At 43.3% G+C, this 25931-nt stretch overlaps 1 protein-coding gene across 1 annotated transcript in view; it reads left to right on the top strand.

The window, feature by feature from the left end:
• atp7b (ATPase copper transporting beta) overlaps nucleotides 1-25931 on the top strand; it is a gene marked incomplete at both ends in the record, with an annotated part of 66572 nt that overhangs the window by 23420 nt on the left and 17221 nt on the right. Inside the window, 10 exons of the mRNA XM_084320951.1 lie at nucleotides 166-329; nucleotides 411-572; nucleotides 955-1028; nucleotides 10683-10866; nucleotides 13817-14050; nucleotides 19007-19098; nucleotides 21176-21303; nucleotides 21557-21711; nucleotides 22401-22535; nucleotides 24065-24259. Of these exons, the coding sequence (XP_084177077.1) occupies nucleotides 166-329; nucleotides 411-572; nucleotides 955-1028; nucleotides 10683-10866; nucleotides 13817-14050; nucleotides 19007-19098; nucleotides 21176-21303; nucleotides 21557-21711; nucleotides 22401-22535; nucleotides 24065-24259 (1523 nt within the window). The remainder of the gene's footprint in view (nucleotides 1-165; nucleotides 330-410; nucleotides 573-954; nucleotides 1029-10682; nucleotides 10867-13816; nucleotides 14051-19006; nucleotides 19099-21175; nucleotides 21304-21556; nucleotides 21712-22400; nucleotides 22536-24064; nucleotides 24260-25931) is intronic.

The raw sequence follows: 25931 nt of genomic DNA, 5'->3' as shown, positions 1-25931 counted from the left end.
GATAAGTATGAAATAAAATAGTATAGCATGTAAAAATAGAAGTAAAAATAGAAGTCACGTACGTAGACACGGTGTTCAGTATATACAGAGGAAAAACTACCACATGTCTAAGATGCTTCCTCGCTGTCGACCGGGGCTCTTATACTGGTTGTGTCGTCGTTCCAGGAATCATCTCGGTGCTGGTGGCCCTGATGGCAGGAAAAGCGGAGGTGAAGTACGACTCTCACGTCATAGACGCCACCGGCGTGACGCGACTCATCGAAGACCTGGGCTTCGGCGCCGCGCTGATCGAGGACAACGCGGTGATGCACGGGAAGCTGGACCTCGCGGTAAGTCGTCCGCCTGACACGGCTCTTTTTCTAAAAGAATATAAATATGTAAATAAATTGCTTCCAACTGTTGCCTATTAGATGACGGGCATGACGTGCGCGTCCTGTGTCCACAACATCGAGTCCATGCTCGCCAGCACCAAAGGGATTCTCGAGGCCTCTGTTGCCTTGGCGACAAATAAAGCTCACGTGGAGTTTGACCCAGAAGTGCTCGGGGCTCGGGACATTATCAAGATCATCCAGGTGCGGTTCTCAATCATTATTTTCTTACCTCTCACCCCCTTGTCCCTCCTGATGGGTATTTATTTAATGTTTTAAATTAATGTTTTTATTTTTGTTTTGTTTTCACATTTCTTTTTGAATGTTCATTACCATTATTTATTTTGTACGTCTTTTCATATAAGAAAAATTAGGTAAGTAAATTTGCTTTCTATTTACTTACCAAATTTTTCTTTAATGTGCATTGCAATAATGTCTGTTACTTTTAATGGTTTCCAATGAAGTATTTTGTACAACATTTCTTTTTCCAGATAAGTGGGGTGTAAGTAAGGTTTCTTCTTCTTCCTCTTCTTCTTCTTCTTCTTCTTCTTCTTCCTCTTCTTCTTCCTTTTCTTCCTAATTGTAGAGCATGGGCTTTGGTGCCAGTCTGTTGAGACCAGGCATCGCAAGCAGCCTTGATCATTCGGCAGAGATTCGACAGCAAGTATCTGTATTTTCACGTTTTCTTTTATAAATAACAATGTAAAGGTTGACTTACAGTCCAGCGGCTATAAGAGCCCTATTTTGGGGGGAATTGTGCACTTTGTGACAAAAGCATAATTTTGCACACAACTAGGAGAGGTGGTTAGAAGGCCATGGCGGATTTTGTGATCTATTCAGTTTCTTTCCCCGTCTTCTTTTTTTTTTTTTTTTTTTTTTTTTTTTATTGCGAAACAAAAATTATTAAAAGTCAGTACTCAACACATAATGCATAATGAAACTAACAGTCAAGGTGGTTAAAATTACATGCAAGTACAGAAACAAGACAAAAAAAAAAGTCTATAATAACATTTTAACCGTATACAGTGTATATCCAGCGAAATTAACAATTATATAAATGTTTATATAGGACATACCCCTAATACCTATTTTCTAAAACCCTACACACATATGCTCCAGCTCGAACCCCCCCCTCCCGGACCCCTCCTTGGATAGTACCTCCATTATCCCTCACTCCTAACCAGACACTACCATTATAAGCTAGCTTTTATTCTATCCACCACTTCTACCCACATTGACATTTTGGATTCGTTGAGACCCAGAATTCTTGCTGTAGATATTTCTTGATATATCACATCGAGGTATGTAAGAGACCAAACTTTCCGGCACATTTTTTCCGGTTGAAACCAGCGTGATGCGATCAGTTTTTTAGCTACTGTGATACCCGATAAGACCAATCTCTTTAGCTGTGGATTTACTGCAAACTCAAAAACATAATTTAAAAGCAATACAGAGGGGTGTACTGGTATATTCCAAGATACGAGTTTTGATAATTGATGGGTCACATCTTTCCAGAATGCCTTAACTGGTGGGCAGTCCCAATACATGTGCATAAATGTCCCTTCGTCTCCATTTGTACATTGGGAGCATTTTGAGTCCTGTTTCAGGCCCATTCTGTTCAGTCTTATAGGAGTCAAGTATGTCCTGTGAATATAGTTAAGATTGATTTGTTGATGGTCCGGGTTCCTTGATGTAAGACGGACATTTGCCCATGCTTCTTGCCAATCAAAGTCACTTTCCAGGTCTGGAATATCCCTCCTCCAGACAGTGTCTAGTTGAAGGGTTTCATACGAGGACGTTAGTAATTGATAATAAAAACCTGATACAAAACCTCCCAATGTTTCTCTTTCATAGAAAAATTTGTGGTATCTGTGGTGTTCAACTGGTATGTGTAATGGAACACCGTGAGACTTCAAACATAGGCGTAACTGTATGTAAAAAAGCCATGTGGACTCGGTGAGGTTAAACTTTGTGCATATTTCTCCATAACTACAGAAGCCCTGGTTATTAAAAATATCCCCTAATGAGTGTATGCCTTGCTCCTCCCATATAGGGAATCTTATAGGACGTTTACCCATTAAGAGTGCATTGTTATTGAATATGGGAGTGTGATTATGCCATTTTTGAGGGTTAGGATATTTTTTTTGTGTTTCCCGCCATGTTCTGATTGCATGGGTAATTATTGGGCCAAATTTCCGCTCACAGTGCTTGATTGAAAGTTTAGTGTGTGCTATGTCCTTCAGTCTCTGTGGGGCTACTATGTTTTCTTCCAATTCTCTCCAAGATACCAAAGCCTGGGGATCAAACCATATTGTCAATGGTCTTAATGTGAAAGCCTTAAAATATTGTAAAAAATCTGGAACTGCCATGCCACCGTCTGCTTTATTTCTCTGTGCGGTGGATCTTTTTATGCGAGGTGGTTTGTTATTCCAAATAAATTTGTATGTGGAGGAGTGTAATCTTTTCCAGTAGCCCTCTGGAGGGGGTAACGGTAGCATTGAGCTGATGAAGTTAATTCTTGGTAATACATCCATCTTAACTATTGATACCCTTGCCTGTACTGAGTTTTTAAGTTTTGCCCACCTGTCCAGGTCGTCTTTGATTTTGTTCTGTATTTTTGTGTAATTGTGCTTCACCGTTTGTCTTATGGTGGGAAATATTTCCACACCCAAGCATCTAAAATGTTTTACCATGGGTATCGCACCTGGGAGGGTTGTGTCTTTTTTTGCATGGATGTTAAGAGGAAGGAAAGCCGACTTCGGCCAATTTATTTTAAATCCCGATAAATCACCAAAGTTCTCTATCAACTTGAGTAGATGCGGCAATGTGGTGTTGGGGTTTTGCATGAACAATATTACGTCGTCCGCATATAAACTAATTTTATGTTGTGTGCCCTTGATTACGATTGGTTCTATGTATTGGGATTGTCTTATATATTGTGCTAAAGGCTCTAATGATAGATCGAATAGTCCGGGACTAAGAGGGCAACCCTGTCTGGCTGAGCGTGATACCGGAAAGATTTCGGAGATGAATGTGCCTGTTGTAATCATGGCCGATGGGTCCTTGTATAATACTTTAATCATATCAATGAATCCTTTTCCTAACCCCATCCTTTCTAATACTGCCCATAGAAACGACCATTCCAGCCTGTCAAATGCTTTCTTAGCGTCCAGGGATAGCATCGCCTTAGGTGTGGTGTCCTCTTTGTCTGCATCTAGTACGTGCAGTATTCGTCTTATGTTATCATTGATCAGGCGACCTCTTATGAAGCCAGTTTGGTCCGGATGAACTAAAGACGTCATATGCTTTTGCAATCTGATGGCTAATACCTTAGAGTACAGTTTGACATCGGTTCCGAGGAGGCTTAAAGGTCTGTAACTACCGCACTCGGTGGGGTCTTTGTCTTTTTTGAGAAGGACTGAAATGAGTGCGATATTGTGGTGTTTATGGAAGCTCCCCTCCTTGACTGAGTATAAGATCATATTTAGTAATAAGGGTCCAAATATGTCCCAACAAGAAAGGTACATTTCTGATGGGATACCGTCTCTTCCCGGAGCCTTACCATTTTTCATTCCGGATATGGCCTTCTTGAGTTCTTCTAATGTGATCGGTGCTTCTAACTGTTTAGCGTCGTCCTCCGAAAGTTTAGGGAGAATAATTTGATTAAGATATGTGTCCAATTTGTTTTGATCAAAGGTCGTTTCTGAATTATACAAGTCGGAGTAGAATTCTTTGAATGTATCGTTTATTATTTTGGGGTCTGTTACAAGTACTTGTTGTTTTCTAATGGCAGTTATATCTGCAAATTTTGCATTAATTCTTAATCGCATGGCTAATAGGTGACTAGGTTTAGAACCTTGGAAATACTGCTGTTGTCTTGTGCTGCGTATTTGCATTTCCGATTTTTGTCTGTATATTGCATTGATCTCTGTTTTTAGAATGTTAACTTGATTTTCTAGTCTAGTTGAGTTGTTGTATTTTAAAGAATTAAATAACGTTGAGTAAAGCGTTTCCATTTCAGACAGTTTTGTGCATTGATTTTTGCGCAATATGGATGAAAATCTATCCGTGAAATCCTTGATCATACCCTTTACCGACATCCATATTATTCTGGGGTCTTGCACCGCGTTTGCATTATCCCGTAGGAATACTGTGAGAGCTTCTTTGAGTTGTGTAATGAATTCCTTGTTGTTAAGCAGCATAGTATTAAAACGCCATCTTGGGGCCCGGGAAGATAGTATACCAAATGTTGCTTTTAGGATTAAATAACAGTGATCTGAAAGCGCATTGGGTATCATTTCCACTTCATATTTATCAAATAGTCTCGGGGATGCAAAGACGTAATCAATTCTGGATAATGTGTTGTGTCTCGCCGATCGACAGGAGTACTTTCGGGTTGTGGGATTAAGTGAACGCCATAAATCAATTACCCCTGTAGTCTTTGACCAATCTTTTAATGCTTTAGATGAATTTTTTTGTTCGCTGGAAAAGGCAAGGTAAGATTTGTCCATCCTTGGATTCCAAATGGCATTAAAATCCGCACCTATTATAAATGAGTACTCGGGATGGTTTAACATTTCAACGGTTAGTGAAGTGAAGAAACCCACTTCGTACAAATTTGGGGCATATACCGCTGCCAACGCTATTTTCCTGTTATTATGTACAATCCTAGCTATAGTTATACGCCCCTCAGCATCCGACCATACCCCTTTTAATTCGATATTTAATTTACGTCTGACGACTATGGCTACACCTCGAGTTCTCGTACCAAAAGAAGAGTGACTAATATTATGGTATATGTTATCCGCTAACGTATCTATGTCTTCCTCTAAAATGTGCGTTTCGCTTAGTAGAGCCACGTCCACATGTTCTTTTTTCATCAGTGTGAGCACGCTTTTGCGTTTGTGTTGTTTGTTTATCCCACCGGTGTTCCATATCATTATATTCAAACTAGCCATAATCTATGCATGTTTTTGTGTAGTTTTTGGTAATGCTTCTGGAGTGCGAAGCTACAATAGATGTACATCCAATTAATGAGGTCCCGTTGAGAGCCGAGCTTAAAAACATATATATATACAAATAAAAATCCCCTATTTTCCCCTCGCCCAGAGAGTCGTACAGGCCTGTGTTCCAAAAACACATCCTCCGCGTATGACTTTCTCCCTTAGTCCACCGGATTGCCCAAACTGAGCATTGTAATCCTAATCTTCCTATGCTAATTGCCATAGGATCTAACATTTTCATTCTAATACAATAGAATGTCGCTTTTGGTCTTGCACCTTCCCTTACTGTAATGAAATATTGTGAAAAATGAAAGAAAAAAAAGAATAAACTTTCATCGACATATTCATTTGAACCCTCTACTAACATGTAGGAAAGTCAGGAAAAAGGAAAAGATTGTAGAGAAATATTGACACCTTAATGTGAAGAACAATGGAAAAGAACAATGTAAGTTAAAAGAAAGAGAGAAAAAATAGAATAATAAAAAAAAAGATAAAGATAAGGAGTGAGAGATAGATTAATACTCAACGTGGAGAAGCCACTAGAACCGAGTTAAGTGATTAGATAAAATAGAAAAGCAGAGCCTTTTAGAGCTTCAATGTGCCAGTCTCTTCATCAGTGGAGTGATTACTTAAATTGTTAGAATAACCTTGTTGTGTTCATACGTTTAGGTGTGGTTGATTTTTAAAGTATTATTAAGGACTGATTGAACTTCAGTCAATTGATTATATGCTATGTTTGTACACACCGGATGTTTAATGTTAGAGTTGCAGGCCTTCGTTGTCTGCATTATATTCTAGAAGGTTGTAGAATACACTAGAACTAATAGACTGTTGTTGTGTTCCAGAATGATCTAAGAGACCCAGGGCAGTCGAGCGATAAACCCAGAATATTCCAGATTGATCTTATTGCCAATGATATGTTCTTGTCTCCCCGGAGACCAGAGGTCTGAAATTATAATGTATTACGAATCGTATTATACACCATACGCATTGGTATAGACGGCCTGCATATCATCTGCTACTTTGATGAACACAATAAAAGTCATTCTAATACTGATATACACAGAGAAAGAGGGAGATGAATCGGCTTATCTGTTTTCAGACAATGTCGTTCTGACTTGGGGTATCTGCTCCATATCGATTCCAATAATCCTCAGCCTCTTTAGGTGTGTGTAATCCAAACCTGCGGCCGTCCCTGCCCACGATCGATAACAGCGCCGGGTATGTTAGCCTTGGCCTGTGGCCAGACTTGAACAATTTTTGCATCACCTCCTTGTATGGTAGACGTCGAGCGATGGCGTCTTTGCTTAGATCTTCGTAGATAAATATTGAATGATCACCATGTTTCAGCTTCCCACGTTGGATGCGAGCAATTTTGATGATGTCATCTCTTATTGATGTCTTCCGCAGAGTAACAATGATGACTCTTGGCCCGTTGTTTCTTTGATCCCGAGAACCGATTCTGTAAACTTGGTCCACTTTCGGCACTGTGTTTGGAAAGTTGTTACCCAAAATCACTGATAGCACTGTTGGAAAGTTGTCGTCTGCGCAATTGACTGCTTCATCAAGCCCTACAATGCGGATGTTATTTCGCCTGTGGTAGCGTTGGGATTCGAGTAGCCTCTCCATCGCTTCATCTTTAACCTCTTGTATTTCCCTCCGGCATGCTTCTTTCACAATTTCTATCTCTTTTGCCATCTCTGTCATGCCAATGCAGATGGTGTTTTCGTTCACTTTGACTACCCGTGTAATATCTGTCACCGAATTCTCCACTGTCGTGATTCGCTCGGACTGTGCAGCGACCGCTTTCTTAACTTCCTCTAATTTAGCATCGATGTGATCGAATTTAGCATCAACGTGTGCTTTGAGCTCCTCGATGTGTGTAATCTGTTCTTTCATCAGGTTAGTCAGTGAGTTGAAATTGGGTGGTATGGTTGTACTGCTTGTGCCAGTTGGTGGTATAGGAGCAGTGACGATGACGATGGATTTGTCTGCTATTATCTTCTCAAGATCAGCTGCTATATCTCTCACGGAGCTTGTTCCTGTTGCTCCTGTTATGTTGACAACTATTGTCTCTCTGTCGGGGACAATAGTCGATGGTCCCGGTGTATTTTCCTCTTTATTCTTCTCGTCGGGGCTTGTCGCCAACGGATCTGTACCCGCGTCGTCTTGAACGTTTCTTCTTGATCGTGTTTCGCTCTGCGCCGCTGAAGTTGCCGTTTCTTGTTTCTTTCCCGTCTTTCCCTTATCCTTACCCATGTTGTCTTTTGATATAGTTAGTAGAAGGTCTTATCAATACATACGATGTGGTCTAATCTCTTTTGGTATTGTCCAAATAATGTTTTTAAACGAAATTAACGTTGATGGGAGCGGAGCTATTGCCAAATGCGTGCGCTACATATTGCGCTAAACCGGAAGTCCTTTCCCTGTCTTCTTATATACATTTCAAGCCATCTTCGGGCTTGTAGCATAAAGGTTTAGTTTAGTTATGGTCTGTCCCTTGGCGGTGATTGGTGTCTGGACATTTAGAAAATGGCTGTCAGGGGGGTTATAGACTAAATCTGCGATGGCCCTTCACGTCTAAAGACCTCCCCTGGGTGTTTGCAGAATGTGATGTTTTTATCACAATGTGCATAATTCTCTCAAAATAAGGCTCTTACTAGCTTGCCAATGGACAGATAGAGGGACCTAGTGTTGAATTGTGTGTGCATGTGTGCCTGAGTATATGTCTGTGTGTGTGTATGTGCGCATGCGTGCCTGAATATGTGTGTGTGTGTGCATGCGTGCGTGCCTGGATATGTGTGTGTGTGTGTGTGTGTGTGTGTGGTATCAGTATAAGGTGAAACATGTATTTTCCTTCATCACTCAAGTCTTGCAAAAGCGTGGAGAGAAAAAGCTAATTGTACAAAGCAGAGTCTTTGGTCGCAAGTCCAAGTCATGTCAAGTCTTTGAGGGGCAAGTCCAAGTCATGTCTCAAGTCTTTGAGGGGCAAGTCCAAGTCATGTCTCAAGTCTTTGAGGGACAAGTCCAAGTCATGTCTCAAGTCTTTGAGGGGCAAGTCCAAGTCATGTCTCAAGTCTTTGAGGGACAAGTCCAAGTCATGTCAAGTCTTTAAGGGACAAGTCCAAGTCATGCCTCAAGTCTTTGAGGGATAAGTCCAAGTCTCAAGTCTCTCTACTCTCTAATATATTAATATTTTTGTCTGAATATAGAGAGGGTGACAAAATAATATGTATAGACTAACGTTACTCAGTGTAACAGGGAAATATTGATATGGACTAAGGTTACTCAGGGTAAAAGGAAAATATTGATATAGAGTATAGACTAATGTTACTCAGGGTAACAGGGGAATATTGATATAGACTAATGTTACTCAGAGTAACAGGGACATATTGATATAGACTAATGTTACTCAGAGTAACAGGAAAACATTGCTAACATTATGAAATAATAACTGTAACCTATTTTTCAATAACATATATATATCACTCTTGTATCTACAGTTTGAATGTGGATCTTATCACTTAACGCTCCCATCTAGTGGCAAATAGAAATGGTCACTTCATGGCTGAGCTGAGAGTAATAAGTGAGTAGGCTCAATGCCATTGACTCAATGGACTGTAGACATATCGAATGGAATGATGACTCATTCAGGTGATTTTAGCATACAGTATCAGCATTGTTTTTTTGTATCCACTTTTTTCTCCTTTTTTTCTATTTTTCTCCCATCCCAATTTGCAGTGCCAATTCTCCCCTCCCCTGTCTTGAACGTTGCTCGCATGTGCCCCCACTGGCCGGTTGTAGGGAGGATAGAAGCCCGTCACATGTCCCCTCCGATACATGTGCAGGCAGCCAGTTGCATCTTTTCACCTGCCAGCGCGGACTCTCATTTGGCGTGTAGGAGGCTCACACTGCCCCCGCCATTTTCCTGTCTCTGCTGTGCAGGCGCCCCAACCGACCTGTAGGAGTCTCTGTTTACAACGTCCAGATTACCACCCTTCGACTTCCCACCGCTAACTCTGCCAATTGAGTTAGTATGACGGCCGGCCCAAGCCGGAGGCAACGCAGACAGCCGGATTCGAACCCGGTGTCTCTTGCGTTGGTGACGAGCGCAATGTCCGCTGCGCCACTCAGCCGCCCAGTATCAGCATTGTTTAGTTGTTTGGTATATCACTTTAATACAGACTATTGCAATGCAATATGAAAACACAAAATGGATGCTTTCCTTTAAAGTTAAAGGTGCTTTAGATACAATTTGTATGTAGAGTAATATATATTTATTTTTATAATACATCCACAGAGCTTTTTAGAAAGGTGCGGCATAAAGTGGCACGTGGTGTAGTGGTTAACACTGTCGCCTCACAGCAAGAAGGTCCAGGGTTCGATTCCCGCTTGGGGACCCGGTTTCCATGATGCCAGTTACCCAGGTGGGGTATCTCCCAGGCCTTTCTGTGTGAAGTTTGCATGTTCTCCCCGTGCTCGCAAGGGTTTCCCCCCCCGATAAGATAAACCCAATGGAAAAACATGCACAACAATAGATTGCTAACGCTGTGGCGTCCTTGACGAAGACGGACAGGAGCACTTGGATTGGTCCCCTGGCGCGGCTCACGTTGACGCCTGTCTGCTCCCGGCTGCCCTTGGGGGGGGAAGGACGACGGTATGGGTTAATCGCAGATACGAATCGCATGCATGCATCGCATGCGTGCCGATTGATGACCTCTGAGCAGGTCCTAAATTATTATTATTATTATTATTATTTCCCCCCCAAAAAACCTTTTTGATTACTTCCTATTTCCCCACATGGAATGCACCAGATTGGATAAATGACATGCTGGGGCATCTAGGGGCTGAATTTAACGTCACCTAACCATTTTTATAGTCATGACAAAGCCAGCACTCTCAATGAGAACAACGGTGGCTGCAAATAGAACTCATATCCTGCTGAAGTTAACTTCCCTCCCTTAAGCGTACGGCTGTGAAGGAAGGGTGCGCTGCATTTACAACACAAGATGAAATGAGAGCAACACGGCATGCGGCACAATAATCACTTTATCTCAATTATCTTGTTTTCATGATCGTGGGAAGCCAACATTTTAATTGAAATAGAAATTCAATGAATCGCCCAGCCCTACTGTGCAGTGGAGCCCAACTGAGTTACTAATTTCTCTTACTTCTCTCCATATCTTTTTTATTAAATATATAAAAAAAAAAAAGTTTTTACCTAAACTGTAATGGATGACAGGACAGTCCCCCCCCCCCCTCGCCTCAACAAGATATACGCATAAACAATCTGCCCTGCGTTTGGTTCCAGGTGGAAGAACTCCTTTCTGTTCAGTCTGGTGTTCGGCCTGCCTGTGATGGGCCTCATGATCTACATGATGGTGATGGACAGCCAGCACGGGCAGCACGGAGGCTCCATGCCTGAGGAGCAGAACGTGCTTCCTGGCCTCTCTCTCCTCAACCTGGCCTTCTTCCTGCTCTGCACGCCTGTTCAGGTAACGCAGCAACACGCTCTCGTCAGAAAAAATACATAAATACAGTACTAATCGACCATAAGTCATGTATTTACGTATTGTATTGGCAAAAGTCCAAAACCTAACGGACCAGGAGTTGAACCTACAATAATTGCAGTCGCAGGCGAGTGCTCTCACTATCTAACTATGGTTATAGTTAGAGTTGAGGTTAGTTTTAACATTCGCTTAACGGTTATGATTAAGGTTGGGGTGGCATTCCCATTAGGGGAACATAAAAGTTTTCTGAAAATGTAAAGTAAAACAAATTTTAATATATATATATATATATATATATATACTGTATATGTAATACACATGTTACATTTTCAATACAATACGTAAATATATTACTTATGGCTATAACATAACGTACATTATGTACCTTTTTACCTGGTGGTCGATTAGTACTTTATTTACTAATTTTAAGCAAGATCGGGCTGCACACAGAAACCATACCATCTTGGGCGGCTAAGTGGCGCAGTGGGCAAGGCGCTTGCCACTAATGCAGGAGATGCTGGGTTCGAGCCCAGCGCTCGGCGTTGCTTCCGGCTTGGCTGGTCGTTCATACTAATACAATTGGCAGTATTAGGGGGTGGGAAAGCCGGTGGGTGGGGATCGGACGTTGTGGACAGCGACTCCTACAGGTCGGTTGGTGCGCCTGTACAGCAGAATCAGGAAGTATCGGGGGCAGCGTGAGCCTCCCACGCGTTACTCCTCGCCACTGAGAGATCGTGCTGTACAGGTGAAAAGATGCGACGGCTGCCTCCTCGTGTACCGGAGGGGACACGTGATGCAAGGCTTCGTCCACATTGCAGCCGGCCTGTGGGAGGCATGGTCTAGCAACGTTCGAGACAGGGGAGGGAATAATTGGATAATACGAAATAGGGATGGGGGAAAAAATGTAAAATGGGAAGAAAAAAAGTAGATAAAAAAAAAAAAAAAACCATGCTTCTCCCTGGTAACTGACACCGAAAAGGATTGTTTGTTGTGTTGTTTTTTTGGGGTGTTTTTATGGTAGTCCATATAATTTTTTTTTACGATTTGTGTAAATTTCTTTACACTCGAGGAACCCTGAATCTGAGAAACCTGGAAACTTTCGAGTGATATTGTGTAGTGTGTGTGTCACAAACCGGCCGTACGGCCATGACAAAGAGGGAGACGCAGACAACAAAAGTCAATTAACAAATGATTTATTTAACTACTATAAAGACAAAACAAGGAAACACTAACTAAATTAAACTAACAGTGGTGTATCGGAGTGCATGCATGGTAAGGTGTATAGGTGTAATGTTGTATAATGCACACACAAATCAAGGGCAGAAAATCAAACGAACGGCGTCCCATAAGGAGAGCGTCCAGCAACTAAGCTCCACAAGTGTTTTAAAGGGAGCATGGGAACACCGGGCCCAGGTGTTTCCCATGGTGCTGATTAGCGCTCCAGCCACGCCCACCTCCAGTAACTGTCAACACAATAATACAGATAATAGGCGGACAATGGAGACCGAGTGGAAGGGGTCGTAACATGTGCGAGAGCTTTTTATGACAATAACACTATGTAACAAACCTTCAAATACACTCACAGCACACACATCCACACGTACACACTCACTTTAAATAAACAACTCACTGTAGCACCCACTTTACCCACTTTATTTTTTTTATCCACTTTTTCTCCCCATTTTCTACTTTTCTCCCATCCCTATTTCGTATTTCCAATTCTTCCCTCCCCTGTCTTGAACGTTGCTAGACTATGCCTCCCACTGGTCGGCTGTAGTGAGGATAGAAGCCTTGCATTACGTGTCCCCTCTGCCTGATTACTTTTACCAACGGATTTCCAGTTCCGCGTTCGCGTTCTGCGATCTGATTGGCCACTGACGTTTCTGGTCGCGCCAATCGTGTGACGCTGTTGGTTAAGGTTAGAGTTTGGTTTAGAGCAGGGCGATAGAACACCAGCCCTGATTCCAAACTCTAACCTTAACCAACTTCGAAAGAGTCGCCTAAGCTTAACCAGTAATAAACTAGGCCTGCGTTAGGTAGTTTGCAGGTGTTCGAGGCGGAAATGGGCGCGTCACGCGATTGGGCGCACATGTCACATGACCAGAAACGTCAGTGGCCAATCAGATCGCACCAGAAACGTCAGTGGCAGATCGCAGAACGCGAACGCGGAACTGGAAATCCGTTGGTAAAAGACTAGACGCGTCCCTTCCGGTACACGAGGAGGCAGCCTGTCGCATCTTTTCACCGCAGCAGCTCGAACTCTCAGTGGCGAGGAGTAACGTGTGGGAGGCTCACACTGCCCCCGATACTTCCTGTTTCCGCCGCACCGGCGTCACCCAACCGACCTGTAGGAGTCGCTGTCCACAACGTCCAATCCCCACCCACCGGCTTTCCCACCCACTAACACTGCCAATTGTGTTAGTATGACGGCCGGCCAAGCCGGTAGCAACGCCGAGAGCTGGGCTCGATACCAGCATCTCCTGCGTTAGTGGCGAGCACCTTGCCCACTGCGCCACTCAGCTGCCTCACTTTACCCACTTTAGACACTTTAACACACTTTATATTTATTGGTAAAGAGATTTGCACTACAACTCATACCTCATTGCACCTTACCCTAAGTTGTACCTCATCCCATTTCGGCATTGTACTGTATATTGTATTGTAACTCAGTTACAAAATGTTTTCTACTCTGTATTGTATATATGTATATTGAACACTTTTGTTTACACTTGTTTACGTACTTTTGACTTTCTTTTTATACTTTATCTAGCACACTCTCAGGAGCAAAACAGAAAAAAAGCATTTCATATAAAAGTATTCTGTATTTTTGTATGACAACTAATAAAGAAACTTGAACTTGAACTTACATCTCTCCTGTCTCTTTACATCTCTCCTCTGTCTCTTCATGTCTCCTCTGTCTCTCTCCACCGCCCAGGTGTTTGGAGGACGGTACTTCTACATCCAGGCGTATCGCTCGCTGAAGCACCGCAGGGCGAACATGGACGTGCTGATCGTGTTGGCCACCTCCATCGCCTACAGCTACTCGTGCGTGGTGCTGGTGGTGGCCATGGTGGAGGAGGCCAGCCAGAGCCCTGTCACCTTCTTCGACACTCCGCCCATGCTCTTCGTGTTCATCGCCCTCGGACGGTGGCTGGAGCACATCGCCAAGGTGTGCCTCGCCCAGGGACATTCCTGTCATTATCATCGTTATCATTCCTATTTTTATCAAATCGTTAGCATTCATATCTTTATCATTCATATCATTATCAAATCATTCCTATCATTATCATTCCTATTATTATCATTTCTATCATTATCATTTCTATCATATCATTATCATTCATATATTTATCATTCATATCATTATCAAATAATTCCTATCATTATCATTCATATTATTATCATATCATTCCTATCATTATCATATCTATCATTAACACATTAACTCAATCAGCGCCAGATGGCGCTGTGTACCGTGTGGTAAGAAGGCCACCGCTTTAAAGTATAGGAATACATGGCGGTGTTTGCATTGCTCAAACTATATTATATATCATAGTTATGGATCATATAATACTATTGCCCATTTGACATCGAGTATCTATCGTTCAATTTGTGAAAAAAAAAAGAAAGATGTTCATCCATACATTCCCGTTTTATACCGTGGTGAATATGAGTATAGTATAGTATAGTATATATATGAAAACAACGCTATGCAGCAATTCGTGCATTTCACTCAAAACCGTGCCGTTTCTCGCCTGTATCAACAATCAATCTGAAATCAACGCTATATTATCGGTATTATGTTCATCATGAATGCATGAAAGGGGGGGGGGGGGCTAATTTTTCTATGCTTTGATCGTCAAATAAAATAGTTGCCATTGACCGATTTGAAAAATACTACAGAATTCAGGTCCGTTTGTGCAATTTTCCATCCAAATTGGATCAGATTGGATGGCTGCTGCGGATACACACACACACACACACACACACACACACACACACACACACACACACAGACAGGAGTGTGAAAGGTGAAGTTCATGCACTTCAACCACCAGAGAGACTTGGCCCAAAGTAGAAGCAGGAATAAAGGCAATAAACTTTATTTACAACTAATGTTTCAACACGGGATGCGTTTTCGTCAGAGTCAACAGTGTGGGGAGACACTCAACCCCCCCCCCCCCCCCCCCTCCATCATTAGGGACTCAAACAACATAGGCTGGAAACACGAGGAGAGGTTGATGCACCTAGGTAGGGTTCACAATGAACCAATAATGAAAATAGGGAAACAATTATATACCTAGATAGTCAGGACATTACATCATTCTCTTCCATTCCCTCCATGATGAGGGTCTCACACTGTACAGGTTGGTAGAATGAGGAAGTCAATAGGCTGCATACAGGCAGGGTTCTCAATCAGCCAATAATGAAAAAGAAGAAAAAGGAATAACAAATCCATAATCATGGCATTACATCAGTAACCATATACAGTCAACTGTATCAAAAGATCATGTTAGTATGTATAGTGACAATAACGGACAGGAGTGATTGCAACACCACCTCTCCAGCGCACGCAGGTGTAACTAATAATCAATCTGTGGGAGACAAGATTCACCTTGTGCATATGGCTCGCTGATAACAAACTATCATTACACATGGGCAAAACAGAGTCCATTCTCTTCGGTTCAAATAACAAACTCAGCAAGACCGACGGCTTCTCAGTTAAAGTGGGTGACAATATTGTCACAAGGAAAGAAGATATTACCTACCTGGGTTCCATCCTAGAGGCAAATCTTTCCTGTGACAAAATGGCATCCAATGTAATAAAAAAAGTCAACCAACGAACTCGATTCTTGTACCGGATCTCCTCACTGGTAAACAAGAATACCCTGAAGACTCTGGCAGGAGCACTCATTCAGGGGTACTACGACTATGCTTGCACCTCATGGTACCAAAGCACCTCAAAGGCGCTAAAAACAAAATTACAAACATCTCAATACAAACTGGTCAGACTACTGCTTGACCTTACTCCTAGAACCCACCTCACCCCTGCCCACTTTGACAACCTAGGATGGCTTAGAGTAGATGACAGAGTACAGCAACTTGCAATGGGCCTGGTCTACAAGATACACTACACGACCAAGGTACCCATGTACATGTCAAAATACTTCCCAAAGGTCAGTGAATACCACGATCACAACACCAGAGGGAGCTCCACAAATCATGTTAAACCCAGATTTGGCTCAAACAAGGGACTAAACACGTTTCGCAATTATGCCACATCAATGTGGAACGCCCTACCCAAAGCTGTAAAGGAATGTGAATCACTACCCACTTTCAAAAACACTCTCAAAAAACACCTACGGGAGACTGCAATTCGAAACTGGCCCCTGTAAATGTCCTAACACAACCCCCTCCAATGTACAGTAAATTACCAAGTATGGTCTTGTCAATATTCCAATGTACAGTTTTGTTTGTATAGTTGTACAGTGTCCCCCACCCACCCCTCCTACCCAACCCCCCCCCCCCCCCCCACCTCCAATGTACAGTCCCCCCCCACCTACCCAATCCAATGTACAGTTTCTACGCCAAATGTATATACTTTTTTTTCTGGACTCTTTTTGTATCACAAACAGTACTGTATTTGCAAATCTGGTATGTCATAAATGTATAGATGTAGCAGTACTGTCTATCTGTATGTCATGTATGTCATATATGTTACGATGAATTGAAAATGGGGGACCCTGATGTAAACTAGACGAAAGTCTTTCTCTGGTCTGCATCCCCTTAACAATTGTATGTATTGAGCTGTACTGTACTGTACCCATTCTGCAATCTGTTAATAAAGTTTTCAATCAATCAATCAATGGTCGCCGCCACTCATCACTTCCTGTGTTTCCTCACAGTTGAAGGGAGGGGAAATAAAAGGCTAGATCCCGCCCACAATGACCCTCAGTCAAAGAGACCAAGGGCTGGGGTGGTCAGGGTTAGTTAGGTCTTTGTATTTGTTTTGTAGTTTCCCATTAACAAACCTACTGTTCACTCCATGTCATACATAGGGCAGATCTCTTGTTGCTTTCTCTCAGACAGAGAGTGTGTTCCTACCCCGACAGAGGTGTTATTGTGTTTTCTTGATGTCACGTGTCAACACGGTGTTTTAACAACCTAGGTTTGTGAGTAGATGATCAACTGTAGGCCTGTGTCACAAGATGCCATTTAATTATTATGCTGATTTGCTCGCGACCAAGTTTAACAAAGAACTAAAGGAAGACGAGGAGAACAGACTTTGTTTACTGGCAACAGAAAATGTCAAGTCTGTGGGAATTAAATCTATGAGTTTTGTTTACAAAGACTTTGGAAACACAGTGAAAGGACCCCAATAAGTAGGGCAGGGCGATTTATCAAACTTCAATTTCAATTAGGATTATGGCTTCCCACGATCATGAAAACAAGATCATCGAGATAAAAAATATGTTTGCGCCGCGTTGCTCTTATTTTGTCTTGTGTTGTAAACGCAGTGCACTCTTCCTTCACAACCGTACGCCCCGCCCCGCCCCTCCCTCTCAAGCCCAAACGGTAGGTTCAGCTCGCGTTGAGAGGGAGGAGGGAGCCACGGCGTGTTTTGAAACATCTTTGGTAACTCGTAGAAGATGACGGAAAGGCAGCCTTTGGACAAGAAGAAATGACAGTGGGTTTTACCCCTACTACACTCATATAGTCAGACAGTGGGTTACACCCCTACTACACTCATATAGTCAGACAGTGGGTTACACCCCTACTACACTCATATAGTCAGACAGTGGGTTACACCCCTACTACACTCATATAGTCAGACAGTGGGTTACACCCCTACTACACTCATATAGTCAGACAGTGGGTTACACCCCTACTACACTCATATAGTCAGACAGTGGGTTACACCCCTACTACACTCATATAGACAGACAGTGGGTTTTACACCCCTACTACACTCATATAGTCAGACGGTGGGTTACACCCCTACTACACTCATATAGTCAGACAGTGGGTTACACCCCTACTACACTCATATAGACAGACAGTGGGTTACACCCCTACTACACTCATATAGATAGACAGTGGGTTACACCCCTACTACACTCATATAGACAGACAGTGGGTTACACCCCTACTACACTCATATAGTCAGACAGTGGGTTACACCCCTACTACACTCATATAGTCAGACAGTGGGTTACACCCCTACTACACTCATATAGTCAGACGGTGGGTTACACCCCTAATACACTCATATAGATAGACAGTGGGTTACACCCCTACTACACTCATATAGACAGACAGTGGGTTACACCCCTACTACACGCATATAGACAGACAGTGGGTTACACCCCTACTACACTCATATAGACAGACAGTGGGTTACACCCCTACTACACTCATATAGATAGACAGTGGGTTACACCCCTACTACACTCATATAGATAGACAGTGGGTTACACCCCTACTACACTCATATAGTCAGACAGTGGGTTACACCCCTACTACACGCATATAGACAGACAGTGGGTTACACCCCTACTACACTCATATAGATAGACAGTGGGTTACACCCCTACTACACTCATATAGTCAGACAGTGGGTTACACCCCTACTACACTCATATAGACAGACGGTGGGTTACACCCCTACTACACTCATATAGACAGACGGTGGGTTACACCCCTACTACACTCATATAGACAGACGGTGGGTTACACCCCTACTACACTCATATAGACAGACGGTGGGTTACACCCCTACTACACTCATATAGTCAGACGGTGGGTTACACCCCTACTACACTCATATAGTCAGACGGTGGGTTACACCCCTACTACACTCATATAGTCAGACAGTGGGTTACACCCCTACTACACTCATGAAGAGCGCTATATAAATCCTTCCATTATTATTATTATTATTATATAGACAGACAGTGGGTTACACCCCTACTACACTCATATAGTCAGACGGTAGGCATGCTCCCAAACTTTATAAATAACACTATTATGTTGCACGTCAGGAATTATGAAATTATTTTGCTGTCTGAAGAAATGTTATGAAATAATTATGAAATATATGTTCCTTTTATGTCCGTTCCCATAGAGTAAGACCTCTGAAGCCTTGGCCAAACTAATGTCCCTTCAAGCAACAGACGCCACGGTGGTCACCTTGGGTCCTGGCTGCTCCGTCATCAGGTAGTAATAACATGGATGCAACAGTCCCTGACTAATCAGCCAACACTATCACCGTGTACAAACACATCTGATGATCGTAAATGTCCAACTAGTTTATGACCAGTGTTACGACCCTGAGTCGTATTGGTATGTTCTCTCTCTCTCTGTGCGTATGAAAGAGTGATGGTTTTCAGCTGGTGGATCCTGATTGTCTGATTGACTCTTGACTGGCTGATTGGGTCCCCAGTTGTCGCAGCTTGCCTGGGAGCTACAGGCCAGACACCAGAGCCAGCAGTTTTAGAATATCTGTCTAGTGTTTAGTGTAGTTACTTTGTTATTCTTCCTATTTATGTAACACTTTAGCTTGTTTCGTTTTGTCATTGAAAAGGCAACACTGTCTTTCGTTTCTAACATGGGCGCGACAGTGGCTCAGGAGGTAGAGCGGTCGTCTGGTAATCTGAAGGTTCACAGTTCGATTCCGGCTCTTCCCAGCAGCGTGTCGAAGTGTCCTTGAGCAAGACACTTAACCCCTAACTGCTCCCGATGAGCAGGTCGGCACCTTGCATGGGTGAATGTGAGGCATAAGTTGTAAAGCGCTTTGGTTAAAGAAGCGCTATATATAAATGCAGTCCATTCTTACATCTATCTGATGTAATTTGTGCCTGGAGTGGGGAGGGAGGGGTCCTTCAGTTGTGTTATGTCCTGGCTCCCCTAGGCTGACGTTCAACTGTAAATGTCCTAACCCAACCCCCTCCAATGTACAGTAAATGACCAAGTATGGTTTTGTCAATATTCCAATGTACAGTTTTGCTTGTACAGTTGTACAGTGTCCCCCACCCCTCCTACCCAACCCCCCCACCCCACCCACCCAACCAACCACCTCCAATGTACAGTCCCCCCCCCACCTACCCAACCTCCTCCAATGTACAGTTTCTACATCAAATGTATATACTCTCTTTGCTGGACTCTTTTTGTATCACAAACAGTACTGTATTTGCAAATCTGGTATGTCATAAATGTATAGATGTAGCAGTACTGTCTATCTGTATGTCGTGTATGTCATATATGTTATGATGAATTGAAAATGGGGGACCCTGATGTAAACAAGACGAAAGTCTTTCTCTGGTCTGCATCCCCTTAACAATTGTATGTATTGAGCTGTACTGTACTGTACCCATTCTGCAATCTGTTAATAAAGTTTTCAATCAATCAATCAGACCCAGAGGCTGTCACACAATGATCAGTCAAGCCAAATATTTGATGACTCACTCCAACACAAATGGATCCCATCCACACCTGGTATTAACATGTGATAACTGTATCTGTATCTCGCCTTTGCATTCACACGGTTATTTATTTGCATTCTCGTTGTCTGCACTCTAATCATGGCGCTGTACGGATTGCATTTACACCTGGCTGACTTGTCCGGTGATCGGATCACAATGTGAGCCAGACTACCACTGGAAGTGGTCTGGCTGATCTGATTTCTTTCTCCAGATAAGCTATCCAGATACAGATCACATGTTAATACATTATCCAGATACAGATCACATGTTAATACATTATCCAGATACAGATCACATGTTAATACATTATCCAGATACAGATCACATGTTAATACATTATCCAGATACAGATCACATGTTAATACATTATCCAGATACAGATCACATGTTAATACATTATCCAGATACAGATCACATGTTAATGGAACACGCCAAATATTATGGGAAATATGCTTACCATCTTCTCCAGAGTCAGACAAGAATATGGATAGGCCTACCAATCGCCTCTTGTGTTCAGTAGAAAGCAATCCGGCTGCAAGCTAGCCTAGCTTAGCACAAATGAATGGAACGGATCACTAGCCTAGCTGTTGGCCAAAAACACCACTCCCAAAGTTTTAATCTAGGCTAAACCTTAATTTGTGCTAAGCTAGGATAGCTTTCTACTGAACGCACAGGGAGGAAATTGGTATCCATCTTCTCGTCGGACTCTGGAGAAGACCGTAAGCACGTCCCACATTTCCCATAATGTTGGCGTGTTCCTTTTAACACCGGGTGTAAATGGGGTGGGTGGTGGTTGTGCTGTTCTGTGTCAGTGAGGAGCAGGTGCTGGTGGAGCTGGTGCAGCGGGGAGACGTTGTGAAGGTGGCACCGGGAGGAAAGTTCCCAGTGGACGGCAAAGTGATCGAGGGAAGCTCCATGGCAGATGAATCCTTGATCACAGGTACTGTATGTGAAGGACGGTCCACAGGTTGTAAAATAAAGCATTGAATCATTTTGGTTTTGTTAAAAAATTTCAAGATTGTTCCCCGTTAAAGATCCCTTCCATTAAAAAAACATTAAAGATCCCTTCCATTAAAAAACACAACTGTTTTTTACAACCATTGTATTCCAACCACTGTATTCCCTCCTCTGTATTTGTGTGGCTGTGTGTTTGTTTGTGTGGCTGTGTGTTTGTGTGTTGGTGTGTCTGTTAGGAGAGCCCATGCCGGTCAGCAAGAGAGTAGGCAGCTCTGTGATCGCCGGCTCTATCAACGCCCACGGGGCCCTTCTGGTGGAGGCTACTCACGTCGGCGCGGAAACCACTCTCTGTCAGATAGTCAGACTGGTTGAAGAGGCCCAGACCTCCAAGGTGAGGACACCACTCTCTCTGTCTCTCTCTCTCTCTCTCTCTCTCTCTGTCTCTCTCTCTCTCTCTGTCTCTGTCTCTGTCTCTGTCTCTGTCTCTGTCTCTGTCTCTCTCTCTCTCTCTCTATAGTCAGACTGGTTGAAGAGGTCCAGACCTCCAAGGTGAGGCGAGACGGCTCAAAGTTCACTCTCTTACTCTGAACTATGAACTATGTTTTCGCCCCAGTTTGTGTGTCTGTCCGTTTGTTTGTCTGTGAACAAGATATCTTGATGATGTATGGCCAGATTGCCATAACATTTGCTGTGAACATTCATGACCCCGTTCGGAAGACACCTATTGATTTTGGTGATCCCATGACCTTTCCTCTAATGCCAAATGTTTTTAAACTAGTATAAATCCAGACCGGTCAGTCGCACAGTCACAAAATTTGCTGTGAACATTTATGACCCCTAGAGGAAGAAACCTATAGATTTTTACAAAACCAATGAACTCATCAGTTTCTCCGATCATGATGACATTTATGTTGTCCCTTTACGATATTGTACTGGTGGTATCAATATAATTTTGACAGTTGACCCCAGTATGACCCCAGATGCAATAAAGACACATTTTAAATTATTATTATTATAACCTATTGCTCGCTATTGTAGGCTGCAATAAAAACAAACATCTCTGTGCATCTCTTGTAACAGGCGCCCATCCAGCAGTTTGCAGACCGGTTGAGTGGCTACTTCGTGCCCTTCATCGTGGTGGTCTCTGTGCTGACGCTGGTGGCCTGGCTGGTGATCGGGTTTGTCAACTTTGACATCGTGAAGCAGTACTTCCCGGTGAGTCAACCTTTCAAAAGGTAAAACAAGAGCAGCCTTCGTTAGGCTTTTGTTAGGATTTTGTAATATGGGCTGTCTTACTGTCAGCTTAGTTATACGGCTGTCTTACTGTCAGCTTAGTCATAAGGCTGTCTGTCAGCTTAGTTATATGGCTGTCTTACTGTCAGCTTAGTCATAAGGCTGTCTGTCAGCTTAGTTATATGGCTGTCTTACTGTCAGCTTAGTCATAAGGCTGTCTGTCAGCTTAGTCATAAGGCTGTCTTACTGTCAGCTTAGTCATAAGGCTGTCTGTCAGCTTAGTTATATGGCTGTCTTACTGTCAGCTTAGTCATAAGTCTGTCTTACTGTCAGCTTAGTCATAAGGCTGTCTTACTGTCAGCTTAGTCATAAGGCTATCTGTCAGCTTAGTCATAAGGCTGTCTGTCAGCTTAGTCATAAGGCTGTCTTACTGTCAGCTTAGTCATAAGGCTGTCTGTCAGCTTAGTCATAAGGCTGTCTTACTGCCAGCTTAGTCATAAGGCTGTCTTACTGCCAGCTTAGTCATAAGGCTGTCTTACTGCCAGCTTAGTCATAAGGCTGTCTGTCAAGCTTAGTCATAAGGCTGTCTTACTGCCAGCTTAGTCATAAGGCTGTCTTACTGCCAGCTTAGTCATAAGGCTGTCTTACTGCCAGCTTAGTCATAAGGCTGTCTGTCAAGCTTAGTCATAAGGCTGTCTTACTGTCAGCTTAGTCATAAGGCTGTCTTAATGTCAGCTTAGTCATAAGGCTGTCTTACTGTCAGCTTAGTCATAAGGCTGTCTTACTGTCAGCTTAGTCATAAGGCTGTCTTACTGTCAGCTTAGTCATAAGGCTGTCTTACTGTCAGCTTAGTCATAAGGCTGTCTGTCAGCTTAGTCATAAGGCTGTCTTACTGTCAGCTTAGTCATAAGGCTGTCTTACTGTCAGCTTGGTTATATGGCTGTCTTACTGTCAGCTTAGTTATATAGTTGTCTTACTGTCAGTTTAGTTATATAGCTGTCTTACTGTCAATTTAGTTATATGACTGTTAGTCTACACCCTCCCCAGACCGACAGCAGGGTAGTCTACACCTACCCCAGACCGACAGTAGGGTAGTCTACACCCTCCCCAGACCGACAGCAGGGTAGTCTACACCCTCCCCAGACCGACAGCAGGGTAGTCTACACCCTCCCCAGACCGACAGCAGGGTAGTCTACACCCTCCCCAGACCGACAGCAGGGTAGTCTACACCCTCCCCAGACCGACAGCGGGGTAGTCTACACCCTCCCCAGACCGACAGCGGGGTAGTCTACACCCTCCCCAGACCGACAGTAGTGTAGTCTACACCCTCCCCAGACTGACAGCAGGGTAGTCTACACCCTCCCCAGACCAACAGTAGGGCAGCGCAACGACCAGGAAGGGAATTGACAAAATTGGGGATATGGGAGCAAAGTAAGAATGTCTTACTTGTATGTGTGTGTGTGTGTGCTTAATGAATAAATAAATAAATAAATGCCCTGCATCCTCCACAGAGTTACGATGCCCAGGTCTCCAAGACGGATGTCATCGTGCGCTTCGCCTTCCAGGCCTCCATCACGGTGCTGTCCATCGCCTGCCCCTGCTCCCTGGGGCTGGCCACGCCCACGGCCGTCATGGTGGGCACGGGGGTCGGGGCCCAGAACGGAATCCTCATCAAGGGTGGCGAGCCGCTGGAAATGGCCCACAAGGCAAGACACCCAACACCCTCAGGGCAAAATTTCCATTCAATCAATCACCTCGCAGGTGATTGATTGAATGCAAATTTTATTAACCGATTGCAGAATGGGGACAATACAGTACGGCTCAATACACACAAGGGTTTACTATAGTAAAGGGTTAACCTTCTGTAGTGTGGCAGTGAAAGGGTTAACCTGCTGTTGTGTGGCAGTGAAAGGGTTCACCTTTTGTGTATTGTCGCAGTGAAAGGGTTAACCGTTGGTAGTGCAGCAGTGAAAGGGTTAAGGGGATGCAGACCAGAGAAAGACTTTCGTCTTGTTTACATCAGGGTCCCACATTTTCAATTCATAATTGTAAGTAAGGGTGCAATTAGCACCGTGCAATCCATTCTTTGTGGATCTAGCCCTCAGTCTTCCCTGTGCTGACGTTTATGATTACCGATATAAGATAGGATGTTTCCATTTCGATCCCCTTGGGGGAAATTCGGGTGTCATAGTAGCTCAGTGGGGGGGGACTGGTGAATTCTTCTCCACTAGGGGCGCTATACCAAACATTTTGCAAACATGTACAAGGCACGCATTGGCGAATATTATCACTAGGGATGTCCCGATCGCCTTTTTTTGCTTCCGATCTGATCCCGATCATGTGATTTAAAATATCTATCGATCCGATCGTTTCCGATCCGATCTTTCACATTAGTAATCAATTTTGACGCATTTTTGTCAGAAACTGGCGGAGCGAGACAAGCCCCTCTGTTGCCTATAGTCCGGGGCGCGAGCTCGGAGGCTTTTGTTATTACATTCACCCTGAGAAATGTGCTTCTGCTTCATATGAGAAATATTAAAAGTTTCAATATATGTTTGCACATTAGTATACATTCAGTGTTCGACTTACGTAATGGTCCATTCTGGTCTGAAACGCCGACGATAATCCTCACTCAGTCACGTTATCCTCCAGGTGAAAAGTTAGTCTGAAAACTTCGCCTCCAGCCTGTCCTCCTTGCAAACATTGCAACTGGCTTGACTTTCTATTTTAAAATGCTTAGTTCCAAACCTCTGACATTAAGTCTAGCTGCTCAAGTCAGTGGATATTAACCGTGTTAGCTCGCGGCATGCTTCACTGAGTCTCCACAACATAGCAGAGAGTAGCGTTAGCGTTAGTGTTAGTGTTAGCTCGCGGCATGCTTCACTGAGTCTCCACAACATAGCAGAGAGTAGCATTAGCGTTAGCTCGTGGCATGCTTCCCTGAGTCTCCACAACATAGCAGAGAGTAGCGTTAGCGTTAGTGTTAGCGTTAGCGTTAGCTCGTGGCTTGCTTCCTTGAGTCTGTTGTTGTGATGTGGAGCGTGTAGCCAGTCTAAATTAAAGGGATGTGTTTGTTGCAGCGGTGTAAATTAAAGGGGAATGTGTTTGTTGTGGACAATTGTTCTGCTCTGTGTGACAATAAATACATTAATGATGATATATTATATGTAATTTAAAACCAAAACTAAGGCCTCCGTATGAGTTTAAGAGACGTGGACATGGTCATGTTTGTTGAATAAAATGTTTCTTTTTTTGACTGCCGATTTTTATTATTATTTTTTCCCGATCCCCGATCCTCTGAAAAGCACGTGATCGACGCCGATTCCGATCACGTGATCGGATCGGGACATCCCTAATTATCACCATTGCCATCGATCA

This window comes from Notolepis coatsorum, assembly GCF_963971535.1.
Source record: "Notolepis coatsorum genome assembly, chromosome: 1".
Lineage (NCBI taxonomy): Eukaryota > Metazoa > Chordata > Actinopteri > Aulopiformes > Paralepididae > Notolepis > Notolepis coatsorum.
The sequence above is the reverse complement of the archived record's forward strand: the minus strand, read 5'-3'. Positions and strand labels throughout refer to the sequence as shown.